This window comes from Cornus florida, unplaced genomic scaffold (assembly GCF_030987335.1).
Source record: "Cornus florida cultivar Cherokee Brave unplaced genomic scaffold, ASM3098733v1 CherokeeBrave_3.0.0_Hap2_Chr05, whole genome shotgun sequence".
In the NCBI taxonomy this organism is placed as follows: domain Eukaryota; kingdom Viridiplantae; phylum Streptophyta; class Magnoliopsida; order Cornales; family Cornaceae; genus Cornus; species Cornus florida.
The window spans coordinates 55,456,287-55,480,816 of record NW_026775575.1 but is presented as its reverse complement, the minus strand read 5'-3'; the positions used below and the strand labels follow the sequence as shown (position 1 = coordinate 55,480,816).

The window sequence follows — 24,530 nt, the reverse complement described above, 5'->3', positions numbered from 1 at the left end:
TTATGCTGACGTGGCTCTACACTTATTTGAAATTTTTTTTTTTTTTTTGGGAAAGTTATTTTGAACATTTTAAACTACTGTTATTCACAATTGTTTGCATTCTATACTTTATTATATACAATCACTTTTTTTTCATTTTATATACATAATGTAGCATGTGTAAATGAATGGGTGGGAACCACGAGTGCAGAACGCGCACAACAAAGACATTGCTTCGCCACATACTCAGAAATTATCCAAACAAGAGATGCGCTCGATGCTCTAAGAAGGTAGTGTAAAGTGCGAAAAATAGCCCAAGGTGTGTTATCATTGGACAGGGTACGCGGTAGGGGGTGACTATGGATGTGCTAAATAATTTCTCCTTCTGCAACTAGTAATAGTTTGCCAGGTCAGTCCGTTACTGTACTTGATGATAATGTGGCATGACCCGGAAATAAAACCCACTAGTATTAAATCGGGTCCGGGCACAATTCCATCCTGACTCAACCAAGAAAAGAATCAGCCAATTTGGATAAACGGAGCTCCATTTTCAAACTCCCATCTTCTCGTACTCGTAGTTATTCTCCCATGTGAGGTAAAACAAGCTCAGTTTTGGCGGTTAAACCAGTGAAGCAAAACCCTAGGTGGTCGTGACTGTAATTGGCGAACAAGAAAAGGAAAGAAAGAGCAAAGGAATCAAATCAAAAGTCAAAACCCTAGGTCGTCGTGACTGGAATTGCTGAACGAAGGAAAGAAAAGGGAGAAGGGAAAGAAAAATGGAATCGGTGGCGGAGGGACTGTGGGGACTAGCGGACCACCATGAGAAGATGGGGGAGATAGGGAAGGCAATCAAGTGCCTGGAAGCTATCTGCCAGAGCACAGTCTCTTTCCTCCCCATCGTCGAGATCAAGACTCGCCTCCGCATCGCCACTCTCCTCCTCAAGCACTCCCACAACGTCAATCACGCCAAATCTCACCTCGAACGCTCCGTCAGTTTTCATTCCCTCTCATATCTTTCTTCCACGAACACGCACACATATATGTATATGTGTACACACACGAGCATGTCAATTTTATGTTTCTCCATTTTCATAATTTTCTATTTTTTCTTAGCTTTAATGTTTTATGAAAGTTAAATAGTTCAATACAGTTTAATAACTAATAATACATGGAATTTCATCAGTTCTTGGATTTCTGGGTTTAAGATTTGAAGGAACCGAGTAAAGGAACTTTCAGTGAAGAGTGTCCAATACTGAGTTATTATTATTTTTTATTTTAGATTGTAAAATCTGGTGGCTATGGGACAATGGTTATTGATAGATAGTAGTTGCAATCAATAGTTTTTCCTAAAACTAATTTAGAAAAATTTAAATGTCTCAGTGTTGCTTATACAGATGAACTAAGTTACCATTTTGAATAAAAACCGGAATAACACTTTTATGAGACGTGTAAGGCCATTGAGTTACTCAACTTCCATTTCTAATTTGTTGATGGTTTATTTGGAAGTCTTTTTGAATGCATTGCGCCTGCGCCTGTTGATCACTGAGATTGCCGGAGTTCATGATTTTGTACACTTATCTGAAGAATATTGTTCTTTTTCTTAAATTAAGAAAACAATCAACTTTGCACTCAGTTTTTCTTGTGATGTTTCTAAAATGTTGCTTTTGGAGAATTTTCGTTTGTACTAATATTTCACCATCTTTGACTTTATTTCCTTTGATTGTATTTAAAAAAAAAAAAAAAAAAACCATCTAGGAAATGTTCCCTATTGTTGCATTATGGCATTTACTTTTCAAAGCAAACTTGTATCTGAATTGCACAATGCACGAGAGGACAACGCATCAAGGAGAGGGGAAAGAAAAAACTTATGAAGTATACAGTTCAAATGACATAAAAACACACATGGAGGAATAATAGTATTTGATATAAATTCTTTTCTACCAATTAACCCCTTTTCTTTCTGTTATATATTGACCTTACAAGAACCATTATTTTCTAAAGTAAATATACGCACAATTATCAGATATATATTTGTTTTAAAAGTACCATTAGATTAATGTTAATGCAATATCTAGGCATTCTTCCTTGATGAATTCACTACATTGCATTCTATATTGCTATATTCAATTTATATTCCTTTTTTGTTACGTAATGAAAAAGTAGAATAAATCATAGATTTTTTAATTGCTTGTACTTTGTTCCTACAGCAACTGCTTTTGAAGTCCATTCCTTCTTGCTTTGAGTTGAAGTGTAGAGCATATAGCTTACTCAGCCAGTGTTATCATCTTGTGGGATCTATTCCTTCACAAAAACAGATATTGAACAAGGGTTTGGAGCTTACGACATCGTCTGCAGATGGGTTACACGGGTATGCAGATCTTTTTGACATCAGCTTGTTTATTGAGGATTATTATTTCATATTTTTACACTATTTCAAAGTGGAGTAATTGGCATTGACAGTTCTACTCCATTCTTTTTCGTTCATATTTTTGTCCACACAATTACAATTTCCATTTCATTGCTGAGAGTCAGCCCTTTGAACCTAGAGATACGTGCAATGTTACAAGTTGCGATTGTGGCCACTGAGGCGGTCATGGTGTCGTGGTTGCAGGGTGTAACAGTATCAACTGTCGTAGTTGTGGATTTTTTTTTTTTAATCAAAATGAACCGATACACAACTTGTAATTATAGAATTCAATATAAAATGTATTTTTAATTATAGAATTCAATAAAAACGTATTTTTAATGTACTTTATTGAAAAAAGTGTTTCGATATGAGCAATAGAGTGGGCCATTGTGTGGTGTAGTGATATAATGCTCGAGTCATCAAGTACAATAACATGGTTTCGAATCTTGGGAGTAGTCACTTTGTTCAAAAAATGCTAAAAATTTGGTGTACATTTAGTCTGCCCCTCCAAGCAACCTCGATTAGGGGGACTACACTGGGTAATGACTCCTTTCTATATGAGTGATTACCTAAAAATTAAATTTTAAATCATTGTCAATACTGTTTAATTGATTTTTATTGAATATATGTGCAATTTTTTTTATTTTTAATTCTCTTTTTAATTATTATTAGTTTAAAAAAAAATGTAGATTACAATATTTGTATTATTAAGTATTCACTTATTTCTGATTTTTAACGAAATTTTTCTATTTTTTTCTTAGGATTATTTGATTATTTAAATTCACTTTGTTATCTACATTTTTATTAAAAATATATATATATATTAACGTTGATAAAAAATGTAAATGACAAGTATTTACTTATTTGCTTTTTTAATTTTTTGCACAAATACTTATGTTGTGTTCACTTTATTCAAAAGTGGTATTGTGGATTTTATTAGCAGCAGAATCAGTTCCTTTCATGGGGTTAGCCAAACACAGCAAAACCTACGATTGGTTGTGTCATGGAATATTCCAGCCTCTGTTCTCAGTTAAAGTCATAGTTGTTAAAGGCGCGCCTAGGCTCCAAAAAAGCCCTAGGCTCGTCAAGGCTCAGCTAGAGCGCCTCAACCGACTACGGCCAAGCCCCTTCAATAAGGCTCACATAAAGCCCCTATTCTCACACTTTTTAGTAGACTTCAGGCTACAAAAAGGGCGCGCCTTGTTATTTTTAATCATTTATTCATATCATTTTCTTTTTTACTCGATGACTAGTAAATTAAACGGTTCTATATCAGATATCTTATTGTTTAACCTTCTGAAATATTTGACAAAGTTCATAAATTTATGGTTCACTACTTACATCAACTGCAATTACTGCTTGATTATGAATAGATGTAATAATATATGTTAAATATGCATTATTATATACACGCGCCTTACTTTGATCAGGCTCACGCCTTATACTGCGCCTTGCGCTTTGGCTCCAGAAGGCATTTGGCGCCTTAGTCAGCCTTGAGCCTTTAACAACTATGGTTAAAGTGCCTCTGGTTGTCTTCTGTTTGAGTTTCTGGCTTGTCCTATGGTGGTTTGCTCCTCGGTCAGATGTATTCTTGTTGCTTTCTCCCTTTCCTTGCTGGTGGATTGGGCAACTTGATTTAGTTATGATATCTACCAATTTTGTTTTTGCTTGGGTTTTGATGCTCCCTGTTTGGTTATATCTCTCTTCTTTGTTTGTTTATCTCTGAGCTATGCCCATTGTAGTTGTTGGTTGTCTTGTGGTTTAATTTGTTCCTACACATTCTTTCTTACTAACCAAAAAAAAGAACTAGTTTGTTCTATACGGGAAATTCATAGCAACACCCACAAAATGAACAGGTGTGTTTGATCTAATAGATATTTTCATGTTAGATCTAGATGAGCGACAGGAAAATTAAATAAAAACTAAATTCTCCAATCATTTGCCAGAGCGGAATACTTTTGTTGAAGATTTATGGTTAAAACTTATGTATTTTATTTTATTTTATTTTTTCCTTTTGAAATTGTAGAATTAAGTTATTTGATGTGGTTGGAAGTCTTTTAGAGGTGGTCAAAACAGTACCATCACAGCCCGTTGCGGTCGAGTCGGTCGTGATTATCAATATCATCATGATCTCGGGCTGACTCAATCATGGTTCTGTCCGAGTCTGATGCGAATCTGGGGATTGTGGTGAGTAACCATGGATATATGTTGGAAAAGAGCCATTTCAGATGTAACAAACGACTTCTCTGCATTATTTGGGAATGCGTAGGAGTAATATTCAGTTAAGATTGGAATGGAATCTATTACTTTCTGTAGCTTCTGTTTTTGTATTGATTTGATTATTTTGTTGTAATTGTCTAAGACTATTAGTTTGGGGTAGTTCAGAATAGGATTAGGTTACTCCTTATTTTCTTTTGAATCTAAATGTAAGGTATAATAAATGCTACCTCTATGCAACTGCACCATTTTGGAGACACACTGATTGTTTAGGGATTATTCCCTTTAGGTTTGCTGGGAAGTTATGGTCGTGCAACTTCAACTCGCAGCTTGCAAATGCTCTGATAATTGAAGGAGATTATCAAGGTTCAATATCTGCTTTGGAAAGTGGATATATTTGTGCAACCGAAATACATTATCCAGAGTTACAGGTTTGTGTGAAATAATTTGAATAATTTCTAGCAGTCGAATATGATTTCCAGTCTATTGGCATGGTGAGTTCAGATAATGAAGATGGAAAGATTATATAGTTATCCTTCCGTGCATTAGTTGGGCATCCTACATTTGCCCTTCATACCTGCTTACTATCATCCATGCATATACCAGGGTTGTGGTAGTGCTTGCTCCATCATTCCCTCTTTTTCTTGGTCCGTTTGTTACTTTTGTTGGCCTGATGGTCACTCCTGTGAGAAATGCTAACATCTTTTAATTGCTTGTCTTCTGCTGGTGGGTCAGATGTTTTTTGCAACTTCTATCTTGCATGTGCACCTCATGCAGTGGGATGATGTAAATTTAGTTGAAAGAGCTGTCAACAAATGCAATGAGGTTTGGGAGTCCATTGAGCCAGATAAAGTAAGTCAAGATCTTTGTCATTGTAAGTTTGTTTTTTGAAGTCCCCCCTGATGTCAACTGCAACTTGAGCCAAATTTTTTTTTGGTAAGTACCTTGAGCCAAAATCTTAAGTTATATGATAAAGGCTTTTGTTGTAAATTTCAATATGCTATAACCATTGTAAGAATTTACAAGGACACATTAGAATTTAAAAGCAATACATCGTGTTCTATGGACTTTTTCCTTTTCTTTTCTTCCCCCTAATATGAAGTAAGATCTGTAGGGTACTGATAGGTAAATGGGGACATGAGTGTACCTTGACTTTGATTCAAATGATCAACTTTGTGTCAATGGTGTTTCAATGGTGTTTTGTGCATAATAGTTTTTTCAATGTAATTCATGGCTGACTGTTCCAGTATTGTTGCAGTTCTGCTGTATGACAAAGCAATGTCAATCTGTATCAGCAATATATCCATTCTGACAAAATGGCTCCAGTTTTAAAAGAAATCTTCAGGTTTTCTGTGATGATTAGATGGTTATGTATTTCCGGTTAACCCTTGCAAAAAATATATATTTTGGCCAAGATATTTTACTTCTGTCTTAAATATTACCTTTTCCCTAATGCTTGTCCAAGCCTACCTAGAGTAAGGTAGTGTTAGATAATAGCCAAAGGATAACCTGTATTCATACCTTAATGAACTTGAATCTTGAACATCTGCAATCCTAGAAGAGATGCATGGTGAAAATATTGTACAATTTGATAGTAAGGAGCGGAACCAGAGGTTTTGACAGAGAGTCACGCAAGACCTTTTTGAATTAACACTAAATTATTAGAATCCTAAATTTAATTCATAGCAGAAAAGTAAAAAATTTTCAATCCATAGCAGCAATAAATAAGTAAAGCAATGGACACAGAGTTTTAAATGGAAACTCCAAGTTGAAAAACCACAGGACCTAGTCCAGGAAAACGAAATCTACTATGAGAAAGGAAGTTTACAACCTAGGTTAACAGTTCCCAAAAACCTAAAAACCTCTAGTTACCTCCTTGACATAGACGATGCGAAACTTTCTAATGAAAGTCTACAGTGAACTGGTTTCAGCAACTAGTTGTCCACGTTCAATTTCTGATCAAAGAATTGAAGGTTGTGCTGAGCTCTCCAATTGTAGTATGCAACAGTAGGTGTCAACATATGGAATACAGACTACAGTAACCGATTGTACGAATGATGAATGCTAAAAGAAAAATATTGAAGTACTCTAGAACTAACAATTATGCTCTTTGTTTATGTATTCTGCCCTAACATGATATATATATCTATATATATATATATATATATATGCGCGTACTTATCAAAAAAATATACATATATATCTACATATACGCGCAAAATAGAAGTAGAGAAAGAATAGGGCTGGAAGAGTTTAGATTCAATTTGGAAATTGCTTTTCCACAATGGTTGATCGATCGGAAAACATGTCGATTGATCTACGAGACTGTAGTGGGCCTCGATCGAACCCTCAAGTGATCAAATACTATTGTAATTTTAACACTTGGAAAGATTCAAGACTACTAGTTTTCAAAAACTTTTTAGTGCATGTTTTGAAACAATTTAGAGAATCAAATAAAGATCAAATCAAGTAAAACTTAGAAACCCTAATTATGAATGCATGAACCCTAATTTGGTGAGTGCATCAATGTGTTAAATTACCTTTTTATCCTTGTAGAAAAATATTACCATATACCCTTAAATGTAGCTCAAAATTCCTTCTTCAACCTTGAGTAGGAGGTGATCAATTAACAAAAACCATATTTTTGGAAGTTTCTAATCTAAATTACAAATTAGAACAAAAATTACAGACTTAGAAGCACGGACATGGGACATGGACACAATATGAAACGAATACAACGACACGTCAAATTCTAAAAAAGTGGGACACGGACATGGCATGGGCACGGCTAACATAAAAATAAATTTTCAATTGTATCTCTATTGAGGAAGACAATCATAGAACTTTAATTCCTTTATAAATTCTATGCTAAAGTTACATAAGTAAGAAGAGGACGCTATTTGAATATAAAAAAGAATATGTTATATTATATCATATTATCACTATTCTATCTTGTCATTACAGTTATGTTTTTGTTCCTTAGATGTTGAACACTTTGATGTATGATGATAATTGTTTCCAGGACTGTCGTGTGTTTGTTTTATATAAGATAAAGAGTGTAAGATGTGTTGGTGGAGTGTCCGAGATGTGTCTGCCAGGTGCCCGAAATAATAACATTTATTTTTAAATAATGGACGCAGCCATGAAGTGTCGGACACGTGTCTAGGAGTGTCCATGGAGTGTCAGTGTTGGACACGGACACGACACCTCATAGAAGTGTCCGTGCTTCTTAAGTTACAGACTCTAATTTTGTTTTACGAAATTTGCCAACCTAAGTCCTATTGACCTAGAAAAGTATTTTGGATAAGCCTTGCTTGATTTTTTGTGGGTAAAAGAGGAAATTGTATCTATTCAGATTTTAGTACATGGCACCAGCTTTCAAGTGAAACTTCCATCCTCTTGTATTGTCCTTTGAGGCTCCATAATATTGTTTTGGGCGATTATTGATAAAAGAAGGCCTCCAATCCAAACTTTGAAACTTGTTTCCTGTGGCTTTTAGTTTGTCTTGATGCAAATAGTTTCCCTTATTGGGATGGCTTCTTGATGCAAATATATATATATATATATATATATATATATATATATATATATGTATGTATGTATTTATAATTGCTTTTAAAATTATCTGCCATTACTGATTCATGTTTTTATTAATATTTTCTGGTCACCTTGCGTCCTCGAAGAGACAAAAATGCCTTGGTTTACTCTTTTACAATGAACTGCTGCACATATTCTATTCACTACGAATATGTGACTACAAAAGTGCTGCTGAGGGTGTTGAAAAATTGGATGGTGCTATGAAGGCTGACTTGCAGCAGATGCGGCATGTCCAAGAGCTGACCAAGGAGCTCAATGCACTGAATCAAAGTCTCTCTCAGTCTGACCTACACTACAGAGATAGGTCTGCGCTTTCTAAAAAACAAGCTCAACTTGAAGAACAACTCAGTAATACTCGATTGAGTGCAGCAAGAAAAGATTCTTTAGAACCAACATATTCTGGAAATGTCAGACAAGACTGGGTAGATAAGCTTGGGTTGGCTCCACATCCTATGGATGGGGAGTGGCTACCGAAAAATGCTGTTTATGCACTGGTTGAGCTTATGGTTGTCATTTTTCAGCGTCCAAAAGGACTTTTTAAGGAATGTGGAAGACGGATTCAATCTGGATTACAAACTATTCAAGGTTGGTTCCTAGTCTTTTTCCTTTTGGACAGTTCCTGAACTTTATTTTAATTACTAATTGCTTCAATTCTTTTTGTTAAGTCTAATTTCTCACCACACTTGGCCACCCAAATTTGTGGACGTGAAACCATTTTTCTTCCTATTTTCCCTTATGTCTTTATATAACACTATCATATCCTTTCCCAAATGTCGTGATTATGTTTATTTATACTTTCTGAAAAAGTAAACCATGCAATTTACTTGGTGAGTCACCTAGGTTTTGTCCTAGTAAGCTTTTGTGTCTCAAAATGCGACTAGTATCTTGACTTTGTAATGTTGGTTCAACACAATTTTTGATATGAGGCATGGCAACCATTCAAATTGGGCAAGGACATTCTGCTATTTGCAATGCTCACTTGGAATGGCTAACCAATTTGATCAAGATTTGTCCTTAATTTTTTTGTGGAAATTTGGCCGGTCTAGGGTAATGCTTTTGTCCATTCAGAGCGGGTAGATGGTTGAGTTCGGAAGGCTTAGCCTCTACTGTCCTTTCTTTCTCACAATACCATAGATGATTTGGTAAGGGAAAATGAGTAGATTTTGTGTGTGTGTTGGGGGGGGGGGGGGGGGGGGGGGGGGGGGGTTTGTTTGGTGTTGGGGTGAGGGGGAATTGAAATTGATGTTATATGTTACATGAATATACACAAAAAGCTCTTATTATGTTCGTTTACTACCTGGTTTCTTCAAAATTGGAAAAGTCCTTGTGCCATAAACTCTTTGTTACATAGGACCCACCATATTACCTTCACAAGATCATTAAACAATTTGACCATGTAGATGTGTTCCCATGTGCTGGGATTTGAGAACTAAGTAAAGCCTAGACCTAGACACATACCCACAGCTGACGAATATACCTGAGTCCACTTGACATAGCTGATATTATAAAGGTCAAAGTTATTTTTGCTTTCTTTCCTCTTTTTTTTTTTTGCTCATGCACACAACAACGATGAGGGTATTGCTGTCAGATTGTCATAGATCCTGGTTTCTCAGCATCTTCGTACTTTAATGGAAAGTCATTTTTGCACTCTTTTGGATTTACATATTAAGCTTTAGGTGTCATTGACATGCGCAATTTTGAAATTTGAATTAATTTTCTTACATGCAGAGGAGCTGGTGAAGCTTGGAATCACTGATGGTGTGAGAGGTGCACTTCCATCTTCTTATTTATCATTTGCAAAAGCTAATCTTCTTCATTCATTACTTCTATACAAAGAGCTTAGGCTCAGTCACCAATTATAGCTCCCTAATAAAGGTGCTGCTTAATCTCAACTTGATGATGTTCTTTAGAATATCTAGAATTGTGTGTCTATCAAAATCATGGCATCAGTGTATTTCTGAGGTTACTGAAGTGAGCTTTCTGAATATTATGTCAAGCAGAAGTGGATTTGCAACACTCTGCAATATGGATGGCTGGTGTGTATTTGATGCTTCTAATGCAGTTCCTTGAAAACAAAGTGGCTGTGGAACTCACACGGTCTGAATTCGTCGCAGCACAAGAGGTTGGTATTATGCTTCTAGTGTTGAATTTTCAACTATAGTTTGTATGTCTCTCTACTTGTATTTCCATCGGTTCTGGTACAAAAATTTGCTCAATTCCTTGCACTTGTTATGGGGTTCTCTATACATATTTCTTAGGAAAGAATAGTCAAATCATCAGGTGGCGCAGGACAAGTAGTAACTTATAGTAACTAGAAATAAAGAAGGAGATGAGAATGAGAAGATAAGATGAGGCTAGACGAAGGTGGTGAGTAGACAGAAGAATAGGGATGAGAATCAGATTGAAGGAGGTAGGATAGATAGACGGAGGGATTAAGAACAGCAAGAACAAGACGAAGAAGAGACACAAAGGGAGTTCGCAAACTCAAATACCCCTAAAAAAAGTAAAGTACTAAAATACCCATAAAATTAAAACATTATTAAAAATAACCATAAGCATAAATAAAACCCCTAATTTACTAATATCCCTAATTCTATCTTTGTTTTCCCCTTCTCCAATAATAAGTGTGGGTTATATGTGGTTCTAGCTCTTGAGTTGCGCCTTGTTCTCCATCATCAGGTCCATCGTCCATGTGGTTGTATTTTGGTTCTTGGCTGTATCTTTGTTTAGCCTCGTTTCTTCTAGTTTACTTGCCTTGTTTTTGCAGTTTATACATTCACCATATATTGCTTTGAGAATTTTTCTGAGAGACTGATTATTGTGTTGTTCTTTTAAATATTTGTTCCTCTTGTGCAAATCATATGAGGTGGTAATGTAACATGTTGCTTTAGTTTTGAAATTCATTTGAGAGTGAATTTTATTGGTTGGAATTAGGGGACATGTCAGTCCTTAACTAGCTACAGAAGGAAAATAGATTATTAACGTGACTTTTGTCTCATCAAAATTTACTGAGTTCTGGACTTCAAGCTAGGTATTTGGATTCTCAAAACTTATGATGAATATAGTTATCATGAAAGTGAATTATTTGGAAAAGTTATTGAAAATTAAGATTGTTGACGAAGGTTACAACCAACTACTACATGGTACAAATTAGTTCAATATTGGTTTTGCAGACATGCTGTGTGCATGTGTCAGACAATAAAGCTTGATTAACTCAGACGTGTGCTGTGTTGATATTGCTTTGCTTCATAACCTCCCTTTGCAGAAATTTTTTCAGCAATAATAGTATGGTTTGAGTTCACAAGGGTGCTGTTTTCTTTTCTTACACATTTTAAATTTGTTCCCATCCCGAGTCTACATTCTATGAAGAAGAAGAAGAATTGGTTATGCTTAGTTTCTTTATAGAATTTGGAGGTACACCCGACCTTATTTAACTGAGTAATTTCTAGAAATAAAAAAAAAATAGCCATTGTCAAAAATGGAATATGATAATGGTAACTATAATGTAACTTAATTCATTTATCAAAATCCTGATACAGCTTATGAAAAAAAAAAAAAAAAAAAGAAAAAAGAAAAAAAAAAGAAGAGAAAAAACCCTGATATAATCCTGTAAAACTCGTTTCATATGCAGTGAAAAGCAAAAGGGCCACCTTGATATGCGGGGAACTTTCCCTATCAATAATTGGCATGCCAAACACTTCTTCACATTATTACATTCATGTCTAAATGTGCCCTATACTCTTTGGGACACTTCCTGAACAATCCATTTTTTCCCCTTCAATTTTTTACCTAAAAACAGGTGTATTACGCCTTCTCTTTTATGAGACTTCTGTTGTCTTTTAAGATTCCTTTTCAATTTATTCTCTTTGGTTGTTTCATGCACACAATCTCAAACACTGATCAATTCCATATAAATGACACCATAAATTTGCAAATGCACATATAAAAATGTCCTTGTATCTAAAGTTTAATACGCTTCTGTTCTTAACATCACATATCTGAGTCAGAATGTAAGTAATACTCCCCCTATCCACTAATTATAGCATGTCATGGTTTCTTTTCAGTGAGACATTGATGCTTCCCAATTAGATGATGGCATTTTCACTTTTTTATTTTCTATTTTTGGCAATTGATTTGATGACTTTTTCACAATTTTTGTACCCATCAAAGCTATATATAGCTCTTAAAATTGAAAATGTAAACATGATTGTTACGTTTGCAGGCTTTGGTGCAGATGAGGAATTGGTTCATTCGTTTTCCAACAATTTTAGAGGCTTGTGAGAGCATTATTGAGATGCTTAGAGGGCAGTATGCTCATTCTGTTGGCTGTTGTAGCGAAGCCGCCTTTCATTTTATTGAAGCAGCAAAGGTGTGTTGCTTAATAGTACAATTTGCTTTGGAAATACTATATCACCAATTACTGTGCAGTTGTCGTGAATTTAAGTTGTCTGGTTCACAAAACAATCTGCAGCACATCTTGGTATTTACAATGACTTGTCATGAAATGTTGCAACATTTGCCAAGTGCTACAGTGGATGTGGGTCCAGCATATGCAAGATGCTTTATTGGATTGAAGCCTGGAAAGCATAAAAAAGAACCTTCAGAGATTCTCGGACTGAAAAATAACATTGAGAAAACAAAATAGAAGAGAAACTCTAAAATCCGGAAATGGGAGTGGGATAGAAAGGCCTGCATTCAAGGTGTCTAAATGCATAGAACATCTAGTAACTGCCCAGAGACCGATGTGTACATGCCTACACACATTTCATTATTTTAGGAGGCTTTTGAAAGTTCAACTTTGAAGCTTCCTTGAGGTTTAAGTGACCTAATAAGACCTGCACTCAGAAGTATGACAACCACCCCCCTCTCCTAGTGAAGTAACTTTCATTAACCAAAAACAGATAATTACAAGGCTAGGAGAGGCATCTTCTCTCATTAGAATAGATTGAGAAATCCCATTTCCAAACACCAGTAAAGAGGAAGAATAAAACCAGCAAAATTCCACACCTAAAAGACAGAAAACCCCAAGGAAGGAAGAAAGGGTGTCAGTAACCCGCAACACTGCAAAAGATCCACCATCTGCTGCAACTCATACTTAAAAAACGCATTATGCCAAGGAGATCTCCTTTTACAACCCAAAGAAGCTGAGAGTGTAGAATAAGATATGTCCACTGATGGATGCAGCTACTAACCCAGATACCAGAAGCATTCCTCGTAACAGAGCAATCAGCTTGTAACATAGAACCAAACAAAAAGGTAACCACCCAGAAAACTGATGTAAACTAACCCTTTCGGAATTTCAGATCACTTGCAATGTTTCGGGAGGCGGATTGGTGGCCGATTGGTCTCTTACTTTTGTGTATGCTAGTGTACGAAGCTGCCAGACATAATAGTCAGATGAAACCACTTGTAAATCATTAATCTTTGAACCCATAGTCCAAAGCCTCCTAAACCACCATCCTAGCAGTTTGAATTTCTTGAGGGGCTGAACCACAATGCAGTTTTTGACTCCTTGCTCTCCAAATGTTCCAAAGGAATTAAACTGGGAAATGAACCATTAAATTAATTGTTGAAATGAGTTTACTTGACCCCAATCCCAGTGGAATACATCGCATAACCAGTTCCAAACCAACTGAGCGTAACTACAAGTAAAGGGCAGGTGGTTGACTGTATCCCATATTTCATACAATTATGAAAATATGGGGCCCAAGCTTATGCCCCCTTCTGTAGATTGGTGAATGAAGGAATTTCATCCAACAAAATGAGGCAAAATGTAATGCAAGCAGCAGGCCTTCCCTTCTTCCAACACAATTTAAACCAGTCCTTATTAGCATTAGTCTGTCTATAGCTTTTCCAAACAGATTTAAAATTAAATCTGCTTCATTCCACAGAATCTGGTCATTCTCTAAGGAGATAGGAATAGCAGAAATTTGATTCCAAATATACTCAATCTCAGGGTCCATATTGTTAGAGAATATTTTTGTTTCTTTTTAGTTCTTAGGGTGCTTTAGTCTTTTACCTTTTATATTGGGTAGTTTAGTATTTTATCATTGGTCAGCCCTTTTGTTAGGGCATATATATATAAATATATATATCCTTGTATTATTGTAACTTGTACTGAAATATGATTGATAATATAGCATCAGTTTCTTCCATGCTTAACATGGTATAACAACCTGGCTTGCAATTGACACAGTAAAACTGGAAAATAAGAAGACAATGTTTTTTTTTCCATGTTAAAGGTTTTACATGAAAAATATGTTCTATATATTTTAGGTTGAAAATAACGGAGCATTAAATTAAGTGAAATTTTAAATACTATTTTGAGTATGCTATATCCTCTCTTCTTCTTCTTCTTCATATATATATATATATTAATCATTTTGTTCAACAATAACTTCAATAAACTATAAATTATCAAAGATATAATTGCATTGACTATATACTCGCACCTTACTCTAGCAATGACTCTGACATTCTTGCACGGGCTTTTTATTAGCTTCAGTGTCAAGTTGTTTTCATAGCTGTTTTCCCTTTCATTTACCATGGTCTGAATTCTAGTGTCCGTGAAGTGGGGAAAAAGAATTGCCAAATATGAGCAGCAGTCTGAAGTCACATTGTAGTAAATTTGTAGTTGGGCTGATATCTTTCTTAGTTTTTCGATGGTTGCATCTGAATTACCAAACACATGGTCACACGCATCGCAGGCCTTTTTTTTTTTTTTTTTTTTTTTTTTTTTAAGTTTCCTGATTGTACTGAAGAAGATTTATTTCAGTTTTTTAAGAGTTCTTTCCCATGACATGTAAAAAACATAAATCAAAAGGTGTTTTTGATAGGCTCTTTGACCTAAATACTCCTTATTCTTAGCAAGTGATGTAAGTAGATCTATAATGGTTGATATAGAAGGTGCCTCAATTTGATATTTGAGAAAATGTGTCTCGCTTGTTGATGACTAAAATGGGAGTTAGAGACCGAAAAGTGGGAGAGAAATGAAGTTGTCAACGTCTGACTATTCTTGGATTCATATGTATATATTATTGCCTGTATGCTCTTCTCTTCAAAGTGAAGATGTAGTTTGTTTAGAAAATACTATAGAGCTCTACGAATCTATATTTTATAAAGTTAGAACTGACTGTAGCCTGTGAATTTTTAATTTAGCTGACTCAGAGCAAATCGATGCAAGCTATGTGCCAAGTTTATGCAGCTGTATCTTACATCTGCATTGGTGATGCGGAATCTTCTTCAAGGGTAGAATTATTTCCTGTTGTTATCAGATTTTTATATTTGTTGATCTTTGTTGTTAAGTTATTTTTTTAGCAGTGGTATTCTTCGGTATGCAGGCTCTTGATTTGATTGGACCAGTTTTCAGAATGCTGGATTCTTTTGTTGGAGTCAGAGAGAAAACCAGTGTCCTTTTTGCTTATGGTTTTCTATTGATGAGGCAGCAGAATCTACAAGAAGCACGGTAGCTGTTCCCTTCTTCAATAATCTTTTCCCTGAATGGGCTGGTACTGGTAGTCGTATTAATTAGGAATTTGGTGCATTCTATTGCACCTGATGTGATTTGTTCAATTGTGTTTTTTACAGCTTTTGAATCTTATTCTTCTTGTTTGTTAGGGCATTTCTTATGAGCCTTTATTTTTATTTTTTGTGGTTCTATGGCATTGTTTATGATATATCTAGAATTGTCATTCTTATAAGATCTATTTTTTTTTTTTTTTTTGGTATTTTATAAATTCTTACATTCTGAACTTTCTGTTTGTTCTTTTTTTCCCTATTGACTAGAGGGGGTGTCCCCGCCCTTTGGTTGGGACCATGCCTGTTTGGACATGAGGCCCTTTAATTCACTTGCCAGTTTTAATTCAGGTAGAACCCTTGTGAGGCTGGCCTCATCGGGGGAGAATCAAACCCATAACCTCCTCCTTGCAAGGCGTGGTTCTTAACCAACAATTCCACCCTTTTGAGGTTTTAATTTGAAGGCTTTTTTTTTTTTTTAGCATACCAATGTTCCACCATCATATGAGAAGGCATGGTCACATATTTATTTATTTATTTATTTTTTTGATAAGTAAGACATTGTATAGAAGTGCTGAAAAGGGGAGCGAAGCCCAAAAGAACTACACAAGGTCAAAAAGGGCCTCTAAACTTTCGAAGAGTCCAAAAAATCAACTAACTCCTCTAAAGATGTATAATTGCTCCCCAAAACCCAACAAAAAGGAGTGGAGATAATAGAGAACTTAAGCATAGAAATAGGATTCTCCTTTCCTTCGAAAGATCTCATGTTCCTCTCGAGCTAAATACCCCACCAGATGCACAAAGGCGTAACCCTCCAAGCATCCCGGACTTGGACCCCCACTTTACAACCTCTCTAGGCCTCCCTCTGAAGGATCTGGGTATGACCCACTGAACCCCAAACAAACCAAGCATCAAATCCCAACAGTCCCTAGCCATGGTGCAGTGTAAAAGGAGGTGATCCACCGTTTCCTCCACACGAAGGCACATGCAACAACAATTGACCACCACTTGATTCCTTCTCCTCAAATTATCCTGTGTCAAAATCTTCCCTAAAACAGACGTCCAAGCAAATAAGGCCACCTTGAGGGGTGGCTTTGCCGCCTTGGAGCGCCAAACAACCTTCCACGGGAAATGAGCCCCTAACACCTCCGTAAGACACCTATAGAAGGATTGAACATCAAAACAACCTTGAGAAGCAGGGGCCCACCCACACCCAACCATCAGAATCTCCACCCGTGATCTCCTGGCGATACAATATTTCCAAAAAACCAATGGCGTCCTTAATCTCCCAATCCTGAAAATACCTCCTGAAACGAACATCCCAAGATGATCTATTGCTATCAAGCCGATAACAGTTGACCACCATGGCCTACCTATTCGTGGAAATCCTAAAGAGTCGGGGGAAAGCGAGAGCAAGAGGTCGATCCCCACACCAAACGTCCTTCCAAAAACTGATCCTCCTACCATCCTTGGGCCGAAATCTAATGTGTTTGGAAAAACCATCCCACCCCTTCCGGATGAATTTCTCAACCCCCATACCCTATGGAATACGCACCTCAAAAGAGCTCCACCCTCCTCTCCTCTCCCCAAATCTACTCGCTACCACCTTTCTCCAAAGCCTATGCCTCACCACTCCAAACCTCTCGAACCACTTCCCAAGGAGAGCCTTATTAAAAGGCACCAATCTTCTAAAGCTCAAGCCTCTGACTTGGATCGGCTTGCACGTCTGTTCCCAGTGTACTAGATGAAAGTTGAACTCCTCCCCCATTTCCCCCCACAGAAAATTCCGTTGCAATCTCTCAATCCTCTCAGCTACAGAAAAGGGAATCTAGAACAAAGAGAGGAAATAAGTGGGAAGGCTTGAAAGGGTACTCTTTGTCAGAGTGACCCTTCCACCCTTGGAGAGGTACTGCTTCTTCCATCCCGCCAGTCTCCTCTTGAATCTTTCCACAACCGGATCCCAACTCCCCGCACACCTCGAGGATGATCTAAGGGGTAAATCCAAATAAGAGATGGGAAAGGAACCAATACAACATCCAAGGATATTTGCTAACGACGCGATCTCAGGCACCTCCCCAATCGGCACCAAAACGCTCTTCCCCACATTCAGCTTGAGCCCGGAGACAATTTGGAACCAAATCAAAACACATATCAGATATATCATCTGGGACACATCCGCATCACAAAACACTAAAGTGTTATTTGCAAACATCAAACGGGAAATCTCCAACTGATTAGCAGCATCCCTGCCCACCCTAAATCCTCTCATAAAACCAAAGTCAACAGCCTTCCTCAATAATCTATTAACGGCCTCCATCACGATAAGGAACAAAAAAGGTTAAAGCGGATCCCCCTGTCTTAAACCCCTTGAACTAGAGAAAAAACCCGTCGGAACTCCATTCACAAGCACTGAGAAGCGAGCACTGGAAATACAAAATTGAATCCATCTCTTCCATCTCACACCAAACCCCATCCTCCCCAGCATATAGAGAAGGAAGCTCCAATTCACATGGTCGTAAGCCTTCTCAATGTCCAATTTACAAAGAAAACCAGGAACCCCACTACACGATTTGGAGTCTACACATTCACTAGCAATATGGGCTGAATCTAAAATCTGACGGCCTCCAACAAAAGCATTCTGAGAGTCGGAGATTACTCCATCCAAAACTCTCCTCAATCTAGAAGCAAGGACCTTGGCTATTAACTTGTAGACGCTCCCCACCAAACTGATAGGACGAAAGTCCCGAACATCCAACACCCCCCCTTTCTTCGGAATGAGAGCAATAAAAGTGGCATTCAGACTCTTCTCAAAACAACCCTGAGCATGGAAAGCATGAAAGGTACCCATCACCTCCCCTCTAACCACCTCCCAACTCTCCAAAAGGAATCTCATGGAAAAACCATTTGGACCAGGGGCTTTGTCCCTGTTACAACACTTCAAAGCAACCAAGACTTCCTCTTCATAATACCTGGTGGTTGGTGTGTGGAGGGGCTTAGCAATCCCTGGTGGTTGGCAAAAGTGTGCATGTAGGCATGCAGCATGGCATGAAATTGCCTTCAAGGAACTTGGAGTGAGAACATCAGATTGATGTCCAGCTGGTGTCTTGGAGCCTTGGGCACCAAGTTTGATAAAAATTACGTGAAATATTGCCTATGGATTTTAAATGCTAGTGGGCATCCGATATAAATCCTAATACCTGAAGGGTGGCACGCAAAAATATCTTGTTATAAATCATAATACCTTAATGGGCATCTGATATGGATTTATAGTTCTATTGTGACGCACAGTCCTTGAATTCTCGTGCTACTTATCTATCTTTAAAAATATAATTTTATATATTTAAATATGTTAGGAAGTAAACACTGGTAGTGTGTGATATGGAGGTAGATTAATTTTTTCTAGATGTTTGATTGCTCAAAAGCATATCTGATGTTAGTGTAGATGTCCTTCAATGCTTTTAGGTTGGGTGTAATTGGGAGGCATGCCACCCGAAGTGACGTGTCATACCAAAATGAGTCCAACTCAGGCCAACTAGGGGTAGGCCCTGGACTTCAAATGGGATATTCTAAGGTGGAGCCACAATAACCACATGGACAGCGGCAGTGACATTAGGTTGTTTTGCATGACTTTTATGTTCGAGTTTCTTATGTTGATTGACGCTGCACCACAAAATAGACCTGGAGATTGGGGCAGCTCGGGCTAGATAGGAAAATGCAGCCTGTGCGCCTTTGAGGGGGTTCTAGCTTGGAGTTTAATCAGTTCCATGAGGCTTTCAAGATTATCTGATGTCTGGGAATGGACTATATTGTATTTGTTTTGTTGTTACAAAGCCTTTCCATGAGTCGCAACTGCCCTGCCCTGCTGCTTGGCTTGAGTTAAGTGCCTCAGCTATTTGAGGTAAGCATGTTGCCCTCTTCTTGGTGTTGACTTCTGGGTCTGTTGAGATTGTTGTGGCATTAGGTGAACTCAGCTAAGCAAGCTTCAGCACCAAAAAAAATAATAATAATAAGAAAAGAAAAAAAACAAAAAAGTCCAATTTGGTTTGGTGTGTGTTTTAGGGCAAGACGGAAAGGGTCATAAGCCACACAAGTGAGATGGCATAGGAAAAGTTGTTTGGCTTAGCATGACTTCTGTACTTCAGCTTGGATGGCAAGAAAACTTGACAGAGATGGCCACAGCCTAGTCATTATTTGGGATGCCACTGGTTATCCATTGTGAAAAAACTTGCTGACTTTGCCATAATCTCCGCGTGTGTGTGTGTTTAATGACTTCGAAATAAACAATTGATTAATTCTTTAAATGCCTCAAAATTCTATATGAAAATACCAAATAAAACAGTATGTCTTCCAGTGAGACCTATAGAAGCTCTCTAAACGACAAGGCAAATAGATTGCCATGTTGGAGTTAATACACAATCGTTAGTACAGACAAGATAACAGATGACGACTTCGTCTCTCTCTCTCTCTCTCTCATTTTTGGTTATATATGCTTTTAATTTCATAATGAGGGAGAACTTGGAGATGACGGTAATCATAGGAATGCGTCTAGTATATTGTGTGATAGGCGTATCCCCTTACAATTGAAAGGGGAGTTTTATAGAACAACTATTAGACCAGCCATACTTGATGGTTCTGAATGTTGGGCAGCTAGAAAACAACATTTGCGTAAAGTGTGTAGCAGAAATGCAAATGTTGAAATGGATGTGCAGTAGTAAGACTAGAAAGAATAGAATTAGAAATGAACACATTCGGGAGGTGGTTGGAGTAGCACCAATTGGAGATAAAATGAGAGAAAATTGGTTAAGTTGATTTCGACATGTGCAAAGAAGACCTTGAAGTGCGCCGGTTATGAAAAGTGACACAATGCATTGAGGGTAATCATAGGAGAAGAGGAAGACCAAAGTTAATGTGGGTAGAGTTAGTAAAGAAAGATATGATAGCATGTGGATTGACTGTGGATATGTCCTTAAATAGAGCAGAATGAAAACATAGGATTCATGCAGCTGACTCCAAGTAATTGGGAAAAGGTTTGGTGGTTGTTGTTGTATGCTTTTATCTATAATCTCACTTTGTCATGCATGAACCCTCCTGCCCCTGGCCCATCCTTCTCTCTTTTACTCACCAGGCAGCAACTTTGATGCAGAATGCAGCTGGCCACTGGCTTGCAGACCACACATACTCGTTTGGGGAATCTTCAACTTGTTTCACAGTATTTGACGATCCTTGGCAATTTAGCACTTGCCCTTCATGACACTGGACAAGCCAGAGAAATCTTAAGATCGTCCCTTACACTTGCAAAGAAGCTCTATGATATCCCAACTCAGATCTGGGTACTATCAAATTTGACAGGTATATCTATTTGCCTAATACAACAGAATGGTCTTTTGATGGCATAGCATGAATTAGTCTGTCCACTCTGTCACAGTTTGGAATAAGCATCTTTGATCTCTGACAAATATATAATATCTCCGTCTTTGTTCCCTGTGTTCTTAATGTTACCTAATGACCTTGCGTACACCATAAATGAGCAAATGACATAGTCTATCATGATGTATATTTAAGGTGGGGAACAGCCTTTGTGTGAATCTTGCTGAAAAATATCCACTTAAATTGTCATTCATCTCCTCCCATTGCTTACATCAGAAAAAAATTCTTCTATGAATCACATAATAGAACAGTCAAGGATCTTTTGAGAGTTGGATGATGTGCAGTATCTTTATATGCTCTGACCTAGGTGGTGCTTTTGAATTATGAAAACTATCTAATTTCTTTGACATTGTTCTTCCACTGCTTGAACATATCATTATGAAGGAAAAGGGAAGGGAAAAATAAAAAATGAAAAAGAAAAAAGACTAGGAAGACATGTACAGATTAAAGGAGATTTCATAACTTGTTAAGGTGATTCTTGTTAAATTATTTATGTAAATTTTGAATAAAATGGAATGTAATGGTTGACAACTTTACATTGTCTGACAAACGGTTTTCTGACTCTATTTTCCTTGACTTGGTAAATTGTTCCTCTAAATTTTGAATAAGATGTAATGTAATGTTTGACAACTTCACATGGTCTGGCTAACAGTTTTCTGACTCTATTTTTCTTTACTTTGTTACCCAATCTATTGAGTTGTAATTAGGATAGTTCAGCTTGATGCATTTATCTGATTCCTGTCGTCTGGTTAGTAATACAACTCTTCTTGTATGCAGCTTTGTATCATGAAGTGGGTGAGAAGGGGAACGAAATGGAGAATCTTGAATATCAAAATAAGAAAGCTGATGAACTGCAAAAGAAACTTGCGGATGCACATGCATCCATTCATCATATTGAACTTGTAAGGGCATCGATCCTATTCTTGTACCTTGACCTTGTCATGAAGATCAGCTAGTAATATCTGACCAAGCCGTTATAACATATTTTGAGATTCTCATGCGCTCATTCACTGATTCACTTATTTATCACATGAGCAGATCGACCAAGTAAAAATAGAAGTACATCGACAGCATGAGCTTGAGAGCAAGCGTGCAATGGCAAGTCCATCCATGAGAGTCAATCTCGACATTCCTGAATCTGTTGGTCTTTCAAACCAGTCACCCGCTCCATCATCAAGGCTCATGGACTTGGACATTGGGAGACGTGGAAAGAGGAAAATTTAGTTCCCAACTTGCTTAATATTTTTATTTTCTTTATTAAAAAATGGAAGTAATCTACATTTTTTTTTTTTTCGGTTTTTTATTTTTATTATTTTTAAAAAGGTCAGCATAGAAGTTATGCTGGTTCCTTTTGAACTATAGGCATCATTGTGAAGATGTTGTCCAGAACTGTAATATAATGAATGCTACCATCATTGTATCTTCTCCTTCTTAATGTTATGCTACCATCATCATGTCTTGGTTCTGCTAGTTGATCAAGTTGTTGTACCGTAAGCTACCTGTTGCAGTGCTTTGATCACTTGACCTTGTTGTTGGAAATAAATAAGCTACAATAAGGTTAAAAAAAAAAAAAAAAAAAAACCTAATTGTGAATGAGGCAATTTTTGTTACTTCATTTATGTGTCATGTAAAGCTTGCAGTGAAAGTTCTCACAAATGAAATATACAAGGCAAACTTCTGGTAGCAGCACTGCCTAAACCAATAACCGACGGTAAGAATGAAATGTGTATCAGTAAAGCTTCCTCGTGAAACAGCATAAAAGAAGCCATTGCATGAGAGGATGGCCAAAGCAGAGCCTTCGGCTGAAGGCGCCACAACATTGCTGTGATGGTCGTTGAGCAATGAGCTTATGCTCACTGATTTGCCGGTAATCCTGCAATTTCTTTGAGTGGCGTCCATATGAACTTCCTCCTGGACATAGCAAGCAGAGGAGAACATGAATATGATTCTGACCCAAGCAAAGCAGAACCCGGAAACAGGGCATGAAATGTGAAGCATCGACATGTTCAACGAGTCACCTGGTTAATCTATGAACCCAAATTTGTTATGTTTTGAGTCTCTGTGCCTTACATTCCCCTTAAATTGTGTACTGGTGATGAAAAAAGAAATTTTATTTTTCTTATTTTATGGAAAACTTTGCTGGATTCTATTTCTTTGAAAGCCTGGAGGGAACGGGAGCCTGTTCTTTGAAATTTGAAGTACCAGAAGGAAAACAGAGAGGCTTACCAGTTTCCACATTCTGCAATGACCCTGACTTTAGGCCTGAGAGAGGGGAGCAAAGCAAGAAACTGCAGTTCTGCCTTGGACAAAACCTGAGTGAATGAATGCACAGAGTCACACAGTATTTCAATGAAAACTTTTCAACATAAAACCCATCTTCCCTGACAGTGATAGGATGAGATTCATATACTGTAAAGTCATTCACACAGTCATGACACTCACCTTGGCTTCAATTATCCAAACCACTAACCCTTTGGCATTGGGAGGCAATAATGAGAGCCTATAATCAACCTCTGGCGGGAAATACCATCTTGCTATGGGCTGCTTACCTACATGAGCCTGCAAGTTTTGTAGGCACGAGACTAATTGGGACTTCCACCATGCATACTTAGAAATGTTAAGAAGTGGAGAGAGTAGTGAGACTCACTGGGCAGACAGGATGGACTTTGGTGAGAGTTGTCTCAGGGTCACCGAGGCCCCGAGCAGTGAGGTCCAGGAAATAGTAGCCCTGGTACCTCAGCCTGTTCAGGTACCGCCCTTCGTACCCTCCCTCGTGGGGGCTGTATATTGCCAGGGCCTTGTGCTCTTCCACGTCTGACAACCAACGACTCAAGTCGAACTTCACAAGGTCCCCTCCAATGAAGTCCCCTATTCCTCTGCCACACCTCACCACGCCCTTTCTATACCATCGTGTCATGATCAATCCGCTCTTTCTCATTGTCATTGTTGCAACATGGCATGGTGGTTGTTGCCGGAGATTGACTGGAGGCAGCAGTGTGCCACGATACGAGCTGCAGGCAGTGGTTACCATTGTGCTTCAGGTTGCTGTGTGGCTAGAAGAAGGTGGAGGGAGACAAGGCCATAGTAGGAAGAGATGAGAATAGTATTGTTAGAATGGGCTTTGGCTTGGTGTGAGTTGTAAGTTCTATGGTGGAGAAACAAGATAAGAAGGTGTTGCTTCTAAAATGAAAATTGGTCTTTTATGATGAGCCCACCATGTCATAGCATAGGCAACATCCCACCACCACACTTGCGGTTGTGGTGACCAAGCTGCCAAAAAGTCCATTAAAAGACAATTAGTTGAGTACTTGTGGGCCCATATTAGACCAGCTCCCAGTTGTGCCTTGTTTTGTAATGCAGTCAGCGCATTTAAATCGAGATATAAAAA

At 37.6% G+C, this 24,530-nt stretch overlaps 2 protein-coding genes across 3 annotated transcripts; one reads left to right on the top strand and one right to left on the bottom strand.

Moving 5' to 3' along the window:
• The first annotated feature begins 299 nt into the window (after positions 1-299).
• On the top strand, positions 300-22,612 carry LOC132306522 (sister chromatid cohesion protein SCC4). The gene is made up of 13 exons (XM_059803932.1): positions 300-968; positions 2,187-2,347; positions 4,893-5,034; positions 5,339-5,455; positions 8,287-8,785; positions 9,929-9,967; positions 10,201-10,322; positions 12,423-12,569; positions 15,359-15,448; positions 15,541-15,665; positions 20,859-21,064; positions 21,920-22,044; positions 22,181-22,612. Exons 1-13 carry the CDS (start codon positions 756-758, stop codon positions 22,364-22,366), a joined length of 2,172 nt encoding a protein of 723 aa, XP_059659915.1. The 5' UTR covers positions 300-755; the 3' UTR covers positions 22,367-22,612.
• A 123-nt stretch (positions 22,613-22,735) lies between these two features.
• LOC132306523 (NAD(P)H-quinone oxidoreductase subunit N, chloroplastic) lies at positions 22,736-24,316 on the bottom strand. Of its 2 annotated transcripts, none has more exons than XM_059803934.1 (4): positions 23,790-24,314; positions 23,585-23,701; positions 23,369-23,454; positions 22,736-23,053 (listed from the first exon to the last, which is right to left on the bottom strand). In XM_059803934.1, exons 1-4 carry the CDS (start codon positions 24,171-24,173, stop codon positions 22,996-22,998), a joined length of 645 nt encoding a protein of 214 aa, XP_059659917.1. In that variant the 5' UTR covers positions 24,174-24,314; the 3' UTR covers positions 22,736-22,995. The 2 variants fall into 2 exon arrangements, with proteins under 2 accessions (XP_059659917.1, XP_059659916.1); XM_059803933.1 differs by lacking the exon at positions 22,736-23,053 and adding an exon at positions 23,095-23,231 and having other exon boundaries at positions 23,790-24,316.
• Between the last annotated feature and the right edge of the window lie 214 nt (positions 24,317-24,530).

Coding starts and splice junctions, on each gene's coding strand:
- LOC132306522 (XM_059803932.1), top strand. CDS start 756: ATGGAATCGGTGGCGGAGGGACTGTGGGGACTAGCGGACCACCATGAG. Junction 969..2,186: donor AATCTCACCTCGAACGCTCC/GTCAGTTTTCAT, acceptor TTGTTCCTACAG/CAACTGCTTTTGAAGTCCAT. Junction 5,456..8,286: donor AGTCCATTGAGCCAGATAAA/GTAAGTCAAGAT, acceptor GCGTCCTCGAAG/AGACAAAAATGCCTTGGTTT.
- LOC132306523 (XM_059803933.1), bottom strand. CDS start 24,173: ATGGTAACCACTGCCTGCAGCTCGTATCGTGGCACACTGCTGCCTCCA. Junction 23,702..23,789: donor AAGTCCATCCTGTCTGCCCA/GTGAGTCTCACT, acceptor CAAAACTTGCAG/GCTCATGTAGGTAAGCAGCC. Junction 23,455..23,584: donor TTTGGATAATTGAAGCCAAG/GTGAGTGTCATG, acceptor TCATTCACTCAG/GTTTTGTCCAAGGCAGAACT.